We start from the raw sequence: 13,356 nt of genomic DNA on the forward strand, positions 1-13,356 counted from the left end.
AGTCCCAGGGACTGTAGCCCACCAGGCTCCTCTGTCCATGGGATTTCCCAGGCCGGAATACTGGAGTGCGTTTTCATTTCCTACTCCAGGGGATCTTTCCAACCCAGAGATCGAACCTAGGTCTCTTGCGTCTCCTGCATTGGCAGGTGGATGCCTTACCACTGCATCACCTGGAAATAATTATTTTTTAAAAAAGCTTTCTTGAACCAGAAGAATGTCTCATATCTCAGTGTCCTGTCGAAGCCAGCGATCCATTTATCTTAACACCCAATGAGCTGGAAATTGTGTTTGAATCTTCCTTCCCTGGTGGTATTTCTCTCCTGCAGTTTTTAAGATCGATTGTCTGAAAATGACTCAGTATAGCTGTTCTTGTGTCTTGCCGTTCTCATCCTCCAGGCTGGTGCCTGTTCAGATTGGACACTGGGAAATACGCTTTTCTTCAAAACTTTTCTTTATGGCAGTGACATTTTTTCCTTGAGTGGCTAATCATGTTTACATATGAAGACATGAAAGAAATCTCCTGCGATGTTCTGTGCAAAGTAGGTATTTAGCAAACATATTGGTGTAGTTGTGATGCTGTTCAAGAAGTCAGTGGTGACACAGGCCGAGCACAGTGTCGACAGGGATGTAGCAGTGATTGGATCTTGTCAAAGTGGGACTCTTTGCAACCTCTTGTCACTCCAGCAGTGACCACCATTTCTTCTCCTTCCTTCTTTCCCCCTCCTCTACACACACATGCACCCTAAAAAACATAAGTCGCTTAGTCATGTCTGACTCTTTATGACCCTTTGGACTGTAGCCCATCAGGGACCTCTGTCCATGAAATTCTCCTGGCCAGAGTACCAGAGTGGGATGCCATTTCCTTCTCCAGGGGATCTTTCCGACCCAGGGATCAAACCCAGTCTCCTGCATTGCAGGCAGATTCTTTGCCATCTGAGCCACCAGGGAAGCCCCTTTCCTCTCCATAGCCGCTGTTTTTCTTTTATGATTTCTCATTACAGCTTTAACAATTCTGTTTGCTTTTGATGCTACCCTATTATAGTTTAATGTGTGAGGTTTATTATGCCCTCTGAGAAGGCCTGCTGCATGCAATTGATGTTCTTTTTATGGGCTTTTAAAAATCCCATCTCCTTTTGGGGGAGAACAGTACTCAATTATTATGAGACTGAATTTTGAAATTATGACTCAAGGAAAAATTAAAAACAGTGACTCAGAGGGGATCTCCTTGGCAGTCTAGTGGTTGAAATGCTGCCCTTCCACTGCAGGGGGTGTAAGTTCAATCCCTGGTCAGGGAACTAGGGATCCCACATGCCTTGTGTCGCAGCCAAAAAAAGAGTCCGAAAGGGCCACACAGGTCCTTTTCTTGGAAGCAGGATCTTTGTTCTTGAAATTTAGGCTCCTTTGTGGAGCCTGTGGGTGATGGGGTGGATGGGACTAGATGCATGAAGGTGGCACAAAGCAGGGGCCGTGGCGGCCCCGGGGGCACCCAGCCTGGCTTGTAAGCATGTGGGAGGCAGGTCTTGGCTTAGATGCTGGAGAGGAGCAGGGGGCCAGCCATCGTCCATCAGCCCCGCCACGTCCTTTACCCTCCTCCAGCCAGCTCTCTGCCCCCAGGGGTGGGGCTGTACGGACCATACCTTTTAGCCTCTCGCTCTCGGCTCCAGTGAGGTTTGAGCAGCAGTATCCCCAGTGGGGTCTGCAGGGAGGGAGAGTGAGGTCAGAGGCTGTACCCCTGACTCCTTCCAGCCAGGTCCCCAGTTGGGCTGTGGCCCCGCCCCCTGGTTGTAGCTGCTTCTCCCCCAGCACCATCTCTGCTCTTAGGGTCCAGTTACCTGCCAGCCTGTGGCCCCATGGGCACGTGATGGGGCTGGGGCTCGGTGTGGAGTCCAGCCCACTTCCCAAGCACAGAGAGCGGGATCTAGGTGGCGCCCCCTCCCAGCACGAATGTCTCACCCTCTCTGCTGCTGCTAAGTCACTTCAGTCACGTCCGACTCTGTGCAACCCCACAGACAGCAGCCCACCAGGCTCCCCCGTCCCTGGGATTCTCCAGGCAAGAACACTGGAGTAGGTTGCCATTTCCTTCTCCAATGCAGGAAAGTGAAAACTGAAAGAGAAGTTGCTCAGTCGTGTCCGACTCTTCGCAACCCCATGGACTACAGCCCACCAGACTCCTCCGTCCATGGGATTCACCCTCTCTAACCGGGTGTAAATGAGACTAGCCCGCTTGAAACAGCAGCCCGTAATCAAGCACTGAATTACGAGAGAGAGACTGGTGTGCATAGAGCCGAGGCCACCAGGGAAGGCCGGGCTGGCGAGGAGAGGCCCTGCCCAGCCGGAGGTTGGCATAGACCAGTGATGCTCAGAGTGCGGTCCCCAGAGCAGCGGCAGCAGCAGCAGCCTGGAGACTGGTTAGAAATGCAGGGTCACAGGCCCCACTGCAGGCCTTGAGTGGGGCCCAGCGAGCTGCATTTTCACTCCATGGGATTCTGCTTCACAGAAACAAGCTAGGTGGTGGGAGTGAGGTGGGTTTGCGTGTTGTGGGTAGAGGGAGGGGCCCCAGATAGTGGCGAGCCTGGGCACCTGGTGGGAGAAAGAAGGTGGGGTAGGGACAGCGAGAAGAGAACAGACGGTGTGATTTCAGTGCCTTTAGACCAAGAGGTTTTCACACCGTGTTTTATGTCCCTGGATATGTTCCAGGGTCTCCTAGTTTATAGTCTGTGGGAACTTGAATAGAATTTGTATTTTACTGTTGTGTGAAAATTGTGTAAATCTTAGTTATGTTGAATTGGTTCATGGTGATTTTCATGTCACCTGCTGATGTTCAGTGGCTCAGTCATGTCAGACTCTCTGTGACCCCATGGACCGCACGCAGCACGCCAGGCTTCCCTGAGCTTCACCATCTCCTGGAGTTTGCGCAAACTCATGTTCATTGAGTCAGTGATGCCATCCAGCCATTTCATCCTCAGTCGCCCCCTTCTCCTCCTGCCCTCAATCTTCCCAGCACAGGGGTCTTTTCCAGTGAGTCAGCTCTTCACATCAAGTGGAGTTTCAGCTTCAGTCCTTCCAATGAATATTCAGGGTGGATTTCCTTTAGGCTTGAGTGGTTTGATCTCCCTGCTGTCCAAGGGGCTCTCAAGAGTCTTCTCCAGCACCACAGTTTGGAGACATCAGCTCTTCAGTGCTCAGCCTTCTTTATGGTCCAGTTCACACATCACGCCTACTAAACCCTTCTACTTTTCTGTGTATTCATCCTATTGATTTTTGAGAATTTGATACTGAAACCCCAGCTAAGAATTTTGACATATCTGCTTCACAGAAACAAGCTAGGTGGTGGGAGTAAGGTGGGTTTGCGTGTTGTGGGTAGAGGGAGGGGCCCCAGATAGTGGCGAGCCTGGGCACCTGGTGGGAGAAAGAAGGTGGGGTAGGGACAGCGAGAAGAGAACAGACTGTGTGATTTCAGTGCCTTTAAAAAAATAATTATAATTATAATTGTACAATTAAGTACAATTAAGTAATTGTAATTACTTAAAAAAATAATTGTAATATATAGCAGAGCTGTGGGCTTCCCTAATAGCGCAGTTGGCAAAGAATTCGCCTGCAATGCACGAGACCCCAGTTCGATTCCTGGGTTGAGAAGATCCCCTGGAGAAGGGAAAGGCTACCCACTCCAGTTTTCTGGCCTGGAGAATTCCATGGACTGTATAGTCCGTGCGGTCGCAAAGAGTTGAACACAAGTGAGCGACTTTCACGTTCGTAATGAAACTGTATGTAACTTTGTTCTGTATCCCAAGTCTCCTGTAAATGTATGGTCATACTTTCATAATTTAAAAAAGAAAGAGAGAAAAAAAAAATCTGGTGAAGAGTGAGCGCTGATCCTTGAGATTATAAAAGAGTAAAATGATGGAGAGCGACCCGGAGGCGCATGGGCCTGGGGGTCAGGGGACAGTGTCCTCTCCTCCCTCCTCCAGGCCTGTGTGTGCAGTGGAGCCGGACCACACGTGTCATCCCCACTGGATGAGATAACACGTTTTAAGTTGTTGCTACTCTGTCTGATGTCCGGCACTCGGAGCGCCCATCAGGGTTTCAGCTTTTGCATTTTGGTTGGTTCTGATGACCTGTCACGTGGTGCAGCGGGCTGTGAGGAGCCGTTAGAGACCATCCGTGAGGGATGTTAGGATTAGGACAAGGGTTTTTAAAGGAGATTTGCCGGGACAGAGCTGCCGAATGCAGTCGGAGACCAGCCCTCGGCTTTAGGGGTTGCACTGGGGGAGCCTCTGCGGAGAGATGGTGACAGCGGAATCAAAGTCAGACGCCCAGCAGGCTGCTGCGTGTGCTGTGGTCACTCCCTCGGGCCTCTGTAGCGAATGGCTACAAACAGAAATGGATTCCCTGACAGTTCTGGAGACCGGATGTCTGCAGTGAGTAGCACTGTGCTGACCTCAGGTGCTGGCAGAGTTGCTCCTCCTGAAACCTCCGAGGGGGAGCCTGGTCCATGCGTGGCTTCCGCCTTCCGTGGCTGCTGCCGTCCTCGGCTAGAGGGTGCGTCACTCCAGTCTCTGCCTCCGTCTCACGCTGCGAGCCCCTTCCTTATGCACCTTCACATCAGCTTCTTTGTTTCCCCCCGACTGATCTTATTGAACGATAGCTGATTTACAGTGTTGTCTAAATCTCTGCTGGCAGCAGAGTGATTCAGTTCTCTATGTATGCTTTCTTTTTCATATCTAGATATTTTTGTCATTATGGCTTGTCACAGGATATTGAATAGAGTCTCCTGTGCTACGCAGTAGCTGCTTATCCATTCTATACCTAATGGTTCGCATCTGCTCACCCCAAGCTCCCATGGCATCCCTCTCCCCACCCTTTGGCAACCACAAGGCTGTTCTCAATGTCTGTAGGCCTGTCTCTGTTTTGAAGATAAGCTCGTTTGTCTCATGTTCTAGATTCCTCATCTAAGTGGCGTCACATGACACTTGTCTTTCTCTGTCTGACTTACTTCACTTAGTATGAGCATCTCCAGGTCCGTCCACGGTGCTGCAGACAGCATGACTTCAGTCTTCTTTATGGCTGAGTAATACTCCATTGAATGGACATATATACACACGGGCTTCTTACAAGGACATGAGTCATTGGATTTAGGGCCCACCCAAATCCAGTGTGACCTCACCTTAACCAATTATACTGGGGTTTCCCAGGCGGCACGAGCGGTAAAGAATCTGTGTGTAGTGCAGGAGATGTGGGTTCGATCCCTGGGTCGGGAAGATCCCCTGGAATAGGAAATGCCAACCCGCTCCAGTATTCTTGCCGGAGAATCCCATGGACAGAGGAGCCTGGCGGGCTACAGTCCAGGAGGTCACAAAAGAATCAGAAAGAACTGAGAGATAAGCAGCAGCAGCAGCAGGGCCTCAAAGATCCTATTTCCTAATAAGGTCACATCCTGAGGTTCTGGGTGAACGTGAATCTCAGGGAAGACACCACCAGCAGTAGTACATATATTGTTAAAAAAGACCAACAGAATGGAGACTGAAATGGTAGGTGAAGTAGAGAGAGGAGGTGGAGATGAGGCATGGATGGGGTTTCTTCTGGAGAAGGTTCTGTCCTGGCAGAGAGTGGACATCAGCATGGGAGCCGACTGTGTGTGTGAGGGAAGGTTTAGCATCTCTGTTCTGGAGCTGTGGTGTTTTCCTTGAGGAATATTCGCTCCAAGCACTGGGCTAGGGCCCCTGGCTGGAGCAGGTACTCAGAGAATGAGGGGAGAGAGAGAGCTTGGAGGGGGTGGAGAAGGGTGTCCTGCTGTGGCCGGAGGGGTCTGACTATGCTCTTTAAGTGCTCTTTCACAATTTAAAAAAAAAGGGGGGGGGGGGGGGGAGCCGGCCCTCAGCTTTTGGGACTGAAAAGTTTCAGTGTATTGAAATTTTGGCATTCTAGGCAGTTTTGTCATTGGTAGTATTTTTAAGGGCTACTCCGAGGCAGATTTAACTTGGGGATGAACAAAATAAATTCTGCTAGTACCTTAAAATAAACTTTTAATTTTAGAACAGTTTCAGATTTACAGAAAAGTTGCAAACAGACCAGAGTTCCTGTATCCCCTGCACTCAGTTTCACCTATTGTTAATATTTTACGTTAGGATGTTTGTCACAACTGATGGAACGGTAGTGATACATTTTTATCAATCAAGGGCATGCCGCACCCAGATTTCCTTGGTTTATCCCTTGTGTCCTGGTTTGGTCTCGAGATCCCATCTGGGATTATATTTAGTCATAGCGCCTTCTTAGGCTCCCCTGGGCTGACACTTTCTCAGATTTTCCTCGCTCTTGTTTAGCCTTGACAGTTGTGCAGAGTACTGTCCTTCAGTTTGGGTTTCTCTCATGCCTTTTCCCCCGTTAGACTCGGGGCGGGTTTAGGGAGAAGGACCGCAGAGACACAGCGGTGCTCTCATCGCATCTGCCGGGGGCGCAGCCCGTCTGCGTGACCTGCCGCTGTTGAACGGCGTTCACCTCGATTGCCTGGCTGAGATGCGATTCTCAGGGTTCTCCTCCTTGTCACACCTCCGCACTGCATGGCTTAGGAGGAAGCCAGTGTGCACAGGCCGCACTTAAGGGGCAGAGAATATGCCCCACTCCCTGAAGGACAAAGTATCCACATAAATTATTCGGAACTATTCTGCCCGGGGGCGTGTCCTCCTCGTGTGTTTATTCCATCATGTGTTTGTATCAGTGTGAACCTGTGGATATGTATCTGATAGTTTGGGGTATAACCCAGTACTGCATTGTTTATTCTGTGGCGCGGAGTGTTCCAACTTTGGCTCTTCCCATTGGTTCCTGTGTCCCTTTGCCACGCCCCCGCGGCCCGCCCCCCCCCCCCCCCCCCCAATCAGTGTGGGTTTTGTGAGCACTTCCTTACTTTCTGGTACAATAAGATGCTCCAGGCTCATACGGGATATTCCCTGTCCCAGCCCTAGTTTCGGGCTTTTCCCCAAGGGTCCCTGATTCCTTTTGTTGTAGAGTGGGATCAGAAACCAAGGCGTGGGCCCTGGGTCTCTCAGCAGGCAAGGCTAGGAAACAGATGTCTGTGCAGGCTTACCTGTTATCACGGACCTGTGTGTCTCTGTCTTTGTTAAGCTAGACGTGAGTTCACACTGCTGCCTCCTCCTCCGCGCCATCCCTCCTGGTTCATTCTAGCCCTCCCCCTTGCTGGTCTGTCGTCTTCCTCTCCAACAGCCAGAAGCTGGTTCCCGCCATCCTCTGGGGCAGCTACCAATTGTCCAGTTCTCGTGTTCACACATTGTGGTTTCAGAACTGTTAACCATGGCCCCCTGGGAAACAAGTTTGCCAGCTGTTCTTAGAATACAGTACTTACGTGCAGCTCCTTTTGTAGTCTTCCAGTCTCTACTCATTTCCAAAATCCCTCTGTTGGCCCCTTTCCTCTCCACCCGCTTCCATGAGGTTGTGCTCCGTGTTTCTAACGCGGTTGGGTAGATTCTTTTGTCACAAGCTGCATTCCATCATGGGGTTCCCCCATCTCCTAATTGAACGTTACTTGCACATATTAGGGCTCACTCTTAATAAAATAATAAAAGGATCTGTGGGTTTTGACAGCTGTGTAGTGTCATACGTCCACCATGACAATATCATACAGAAGAGCCTTGCCACCCCGAAGAACCTCTGTGCTTCACCTTGTCATAGCATCTCCAGTCTCTGGCAACCTCTGATCCGCTTTCTGTCCCTATAGTTTAACTTTTTATAAAGTGTATAGCCTCTCAGACTGGCTCCTTTCACATGGCAATTTGGATTTAAGATTCATCCACGGTTGCGTGGATTGGTTCATTCCTGTTCTCACTGAATCCTGTTCCGTTGCCTGCATTGACCACAGTTTGTTTACCCCTCACCCACTGAAGGGCTTCTTGGTTGCTTCCAGTTTTGACAGCTTTATGGCATCAGCGACTCAATGGACATGAGTTTGAGCAAACTCCAGGAGATAGTGAAGGACAGGGAAGCCTGGCATGCTGCAGTCCATGGGATCGCAAAGAGTTGAATACAACTTATCAATTGAACAGCAACAAATATTAAAGGCAGGTTTTGTGTAGGCATAAGTTTTCAAATCAGTTGGGTAAATGCTTAGTGTCCAGAACAATTATTGGATCCTATGGTAAAATTTGGGGCTTCCCAGGTGGCTCAGTGGCAAAGAATCCACCTGGCAATACAGGAGACATGGGTTTGATCCCTGGATCAGGAAGATCCCCTGGAGAAGGAAGTGGCAAACCCAGTCCAGTATTCTTGCCTGGGAAGTCTCATGGACAGAGGAGCCAGGTGGGCTGCAGCCCATGGGGTGGCAAAAGAGTCAGACACGACTTAGCAACTAAGCAACAACCGCAGTGGTAAAGTTTATAAGCCTTAGCTTGGTGAGAAACTGCCAGACTGTCTTCCCAAGTGGGCTGCCCCGTTTTGCATCCCCACCCGCTCTGAAGAAGAGCTCCCATTGCTCTGCCTCCTGGCCAGCAGTTGATACGTTGTCTGTGTCCTGGACTTCGGCCCTCCTGATAGGTGGAATAGACATATCTCATTATTGTCTTCATTTGCATTTCCCTAATGACAAAAGATGTTGAGCATCTTTTCATATGCTTATTTGCCATCTGTATATATTCTTTGGTGAGGTGTCTGTTCAGATCTTTTGCCCATTTTTTCTAATTGGGCTATTCATTTTCTTTCTGTTGAATTTTAAGAGTTCTTTTCCTATTCTGTATACAATATCATCAGATATGTGACTTGCAAATATTTTCCCCAGTCTAGGAATTGTCTTTTCATCCTCTTAATGATGTCTTTCATAGAGCAAAAACTTTTTTTTTTTTTTTTCATTTTAATGAGGGCTAAGCTGTTAATTTTTCTTCTCTCATGGATGTGCTTTTGGTGTTATATCTAAAAACTCATCAGCAAACTCAAAGTCACAGAGATTTTTCTCCTGTGTTTTCATCTAGAAGTTTTGCAGTTTTACAGGTTGCACGTAGGTCCCTCCTGAGTGGTCCCTTCTGAGTGGCTGGGTTTGTTTTTTCAGAGTTGTATTTGTACCTTTATCGACTCTGCTAGCATTTTGAAACGGATGCCCTTTCTCTTTCTACATTACCTTAAGTCCCGTAAAGTTCCCTTGAAAAGGGAAAGGTTCTAATTGCCTTTTCTGCTTGTCTTCCAGCAAGACCACTGGTGCAGACCTTGCCTTTAAGAACCACCGTCAACAATGGCACTGTGGTACCAAAGAAACCCAGTGGCTCCCTGCCAGCACCCCCGGGGGCCAGGAGAGAAACCGCTGTGCCTGCCACAGCCAAAAGGTAGGCAAGAGGCGCCTTTGATGAAAGCTGTGGCAACTCAGATGCTGAAATAAGCATTAGTCTTTTGTATGACACTTGAATATTTCTCCTTTGAGTTAAAGCTTGTGAAAGCACAATATTTGGTGTGTTGCCAAAACAGAAACCATGTTGATTTATTATTCTGCCTTTTTTTTAAAGATATAATCACAGAGTCTGAAATCTCATTCACTAAAGCCACAGTGTACCATTTTGTGTTATTGCTTAAACTACACTTTTAATTTAAAAAAAAAAGTGGGAGTATAACCTATATAAAAAATGAATATGCTCTTTGCAGGTGCAAGGGCTTGGAATATAGCAAAATTCAGATTGCTGTACTGAGCTTAAATTTTTGTCGGTAAAATTTGGACGGCAGTTAACAGTGGAGTCTCAGCTGTTGATGTTTGTCAGATAGCGCATAGGTCGCTCTTAACTTTTTTACAGTTTCACAATTGTTGTATTAAAAATGTAGATTTTATATTGCCAGTCTACTTTTCCAAATTTTTATGCCCTAAAAAACAAAACACCTGTTGGTCATATGGCACAGAAAGTCTTAAAGAAATTCTTGTGCAATGCTACCTCATGAGCTTGTTCTGAGAACTTGTAGCGTTCATTAGAATGCTGCCTGCTTCATGCGTGCTGGGGATTCCGAGTGAGTGTGCCCTGCCATGCGCTGGGGTACCCTGTGGGTCGATGAGAGTAGATTTGAGGCCGCATTGTGACTCAGAATGAAAATGTAGCAGTCCCTTCGTATCTTTTAGATACATAGTGCTTCTACAGAGACTCTTCATTGAGCAAATTTGCACGGTGCTTCATCAGATAGAGCTCTGTGTACTTATTGTTTGTGAATTCTGAGAAAATTGATTTTGCAGGGCTTTTTAAAAAGAAATTCTTGGCCTCCTTTCATACCTTTTTATTACTTACTTGAATCATTTATTTACAGTCAACATGAAATGACCTTCTGGATCCTAACCGGCAGCAACAGATATAGACTGTGTTTTATTCATCTAGATGTTGTAAGGCTGACTATTCTTTTTTTTTAAGTTTCAGGTTGCCATCTGTTACCATTTCTTCCTTTTTTTTTTTTTTCATTGTGGAAAACAACAACAAGCTCATCACATTAAATTTACCACCTTAGCTATTTTTAGTGTTCAGTTCAGTAGCGTCAAGGATATTCTCGTTGTTTCACTGCAGATCTCCAGAACTTTTTCATGTTGCCAGACTGAAACTGTACCTCTTAAAGAGTAAGTCCTCCCCCAGAACCCTTGGTGATCATGCTTTTCCTTTCCGTTTCTATGATTTTGACAACATCGGATGTTCCGTATGAGTGGGATCACACAGTATCCATCCTCTTGTGGCTGACTTATTTCACTTAACATAATATCCTCAAAGTTCATTCACATTGCAGCTTGTGACAGGATTTCCTTCTTTTTTAAGGCTGCATAACATTCTGTTGTGCATATATATACCGCCTTTTCTTCATCCATTCATGTTGGTGGACATTTGGGTTGCTTCCACCTCTTGGCTGTTGGGATAATGCTGCAGTGAATGTAGGTATACAGATATCTCTTTGAGATCCTGCTTTGAAATTTTGGGGGTATATACCCCAAAGTGGATTGTTAACTCATTTGGTGTTAGGTTGGTACAAAAGTAATTGCAGTTTTGCATTGCTGAACTTGGCCGTTTGATATGGAAATACATTCTTAAATAAATGTGGTTGTGTTGTATATTATTTTAATGAGCATTTCTTGCTTTATGTTTTTTGCTAATGACTTAGTTCTTGATGTTTATTTTATTTTAGACTAGGGAAATGATATTAGATAAAAAGCAAATTCCAGCCGTTTTCTTATTCGAGTTCAAAATGGGTCACAAAGTAGTGGAGACAACTCACAACATCAACACTGCATTTGGCCCGGGAACTGCTAACAAATGTACAGTGCAGTGGTGGTTCAAGAAGTTTCACAAAGGAGACGAGAGCCTTGAAGATGAGGGGTACAGTGACTGGCCGTCAGAAGCTGACAATAACCAGCTGGGAGGATCGTCTAGGCTGATCCTTTCAAAACTACATGAGAAGTTGCCCAAGAACTCAAAGTCGACCATTCCCCAGTCATTTGGCAAATTGGAAAGGTGAAAAAGCTCTATAAGTGAGTGCCTCACGAGCTGTCCAAAAGTCAAAAAAATCATCATTTTGAAATGTTGTCTTGTCTTCTCCACAACAGTGGACCATTTCTCAGATTGTGGCATGCAATGAAAAGTAGATTTTATATAACGGGCAATGACCAACTCGGTGGCTGAACCGAGAAGAAACTCCAAACACTTCCCAAAACCAGACCTGCACCAAAACAACGTCACAGTCACTGTTTGGTGGTCTGCTGCCCGTCTGATCCACTACAACGTTCTGAGTCCTGGTGAAACCATTGCATCTGAGAACTATGCTCAGCACATCCGTGAGACGCACCGAAAACTGCCGTGGCTGCTGCCGGCATCGGTCCAAAGAATGGGCCCAGTTCTTTCCCACGACAATGCCCAACCGCACATTACACAACCAGTGCCTCAGAAGTTGAACAAAATGGTCTACAAAGTTTTGCCTCACCTGCCGTATTCACCTGACCTCTCACCAACTGACTACCAGTTCTTCAAGCATTTCAACAACTTTTTGCAGGGAAAACACTTCCACAACCAGCAGGAGGCAGAAAATGCTTTCCAAGAGTTCCTCAAATCCCAAAGCATGGATTTTTACACGGCAGGAATAAACAAACTTATTTCTCATTGGCAAAAATGCGTTGATTGCACTGGTTCCTATTTTGTTTAATAAAGACGTGATTGAGCCTAGTTGTAATGATATAAAATTCATAGTCTGAGACTGCAATTGTTTGCACCAACTTAATAATTCAGTTTTTAACTTTTTGGGAAACGTCATAATGTTTTCCTTAATGATTGCACCATTTTACATTTGAGGAGCTTGGCGGTCTACAATCCACTGGGGTCACAAATGTCTGACATGATTTAGCAACTAAAACGATGACAACATCTCTCTTTATTCCAGTACTGGGCTGTCTTGATTACTGTTACTTTGTAGTATGTTTTGAAATCAGGAAATGTGGGTCCTCCAGTTTTGTTCTCCTTTTTCAAGATTCTTTTGGCTATTTGGATCCCTTGGGATTTCGTATGAATTTTAGAATTTTTTTCTACAGACAATGCCATTGGTGTTTTGACAGGGATTGCATTGAATCTATAAATCATTTGGGGTAGTATGGACATTTTGACTTCCCTGGTGGCTCAGACGGTAAAGCGTCTGTCTACAATGTGGGAGACCTGGGTTTGAGCCCTGGGTTGGGAAGATCCCCTGGAGAAGGAAATGGCAGTCCACTCCAATACTATTGCCTGGAAAATCCCATGGACAGAGGAGCCTGGTAGGCTACAGTCTATAGGGTCGCAAAGAGTCGGACATGACTGAGTGACTTCACCACCACCCATGGACATTTTAACATATTAAGTCTTCTAATCTCACAGAGGATGACTTACCATTTCTTTGTATCTTCTTCGATTTTTTTCAGCGATGTTTAATAGTTTTCTGTCTATAAGTATTTCAACTTCTTGGTTAAGTTTATTCCCAAGTACTTTGTCCTTTTTGATGCTATCATAAATGGGGCTGTTAATTTCCTTTTTGGATTGGTCATTGTTAGTGGATAGAAATGGAAGTGATTTTTGTGTTTTGTTTTTTGTATTCAGTAACTTTAGTGAAGTTGTTTATCAGTTGTAACAGTTTTTTGTGGAATCTTTAGGGTTTTCTACATGGAAAACCATGTCATCTGCAAACAGAGATAATTTCACTTTCTTTTCTCCAGCTTTGGATGCCTTTTACTTCTTCTTCATGTCTAATTGCTCTGGCTTGAACTTCCAGGACTGTGTTCAGTAGTAGTGGCGAGAGGGAGTGTCCTTGCCTATTCCTGGCATTAGAGGAAACACCTTCAGTCTTTCACCGTTGAGTATGACACTCACTGTGGCTCCTCGTTTCCAC

General features: G+C 46.3%; 1 protein-coding gene across 5 annotated transcripts in view; it reads left to right on the forward strand.

Moving 5' to 3' along the window:
* EML1 (EMAP like 1) overlaps window positions 1-13,356 on the forward strand; it is a 197,010-nt gene that overhangs the window by 121,302 nt on the left and 62,352 nt on the right. For all 5 annotated transcript variants that reach the window (XM_060401922.1, XM_027957388.3, XM_060401921.1 and 2 more), the window contains exon 3: window positions 9,185-9,320. In XM_060401922.1, the coding sequence (XP_060257905.1) occupies window positions 9,185-9,320 (136 nt within the window). The remainder of the gene's footprint in view (window positions 1-9,184; window positions 9,321-13,356) is intronic.

The sequence above is a fragment of the Ovis aries genome, chromosome 18, assembly GCF_016772045.2.
Source record: "Ovis aries strain OAR_USU_Benz2616 breed Rambouillet chromosome 18, ARS-UI_Ramb_v3.0, whole genome shotgun sequence".
NCBI classification, from domain to species: Eukaryota; Metazoa; Chordata; class Mammalia; order Artiodactyla; family Bovidae; genus Ovis; species Ovis aries.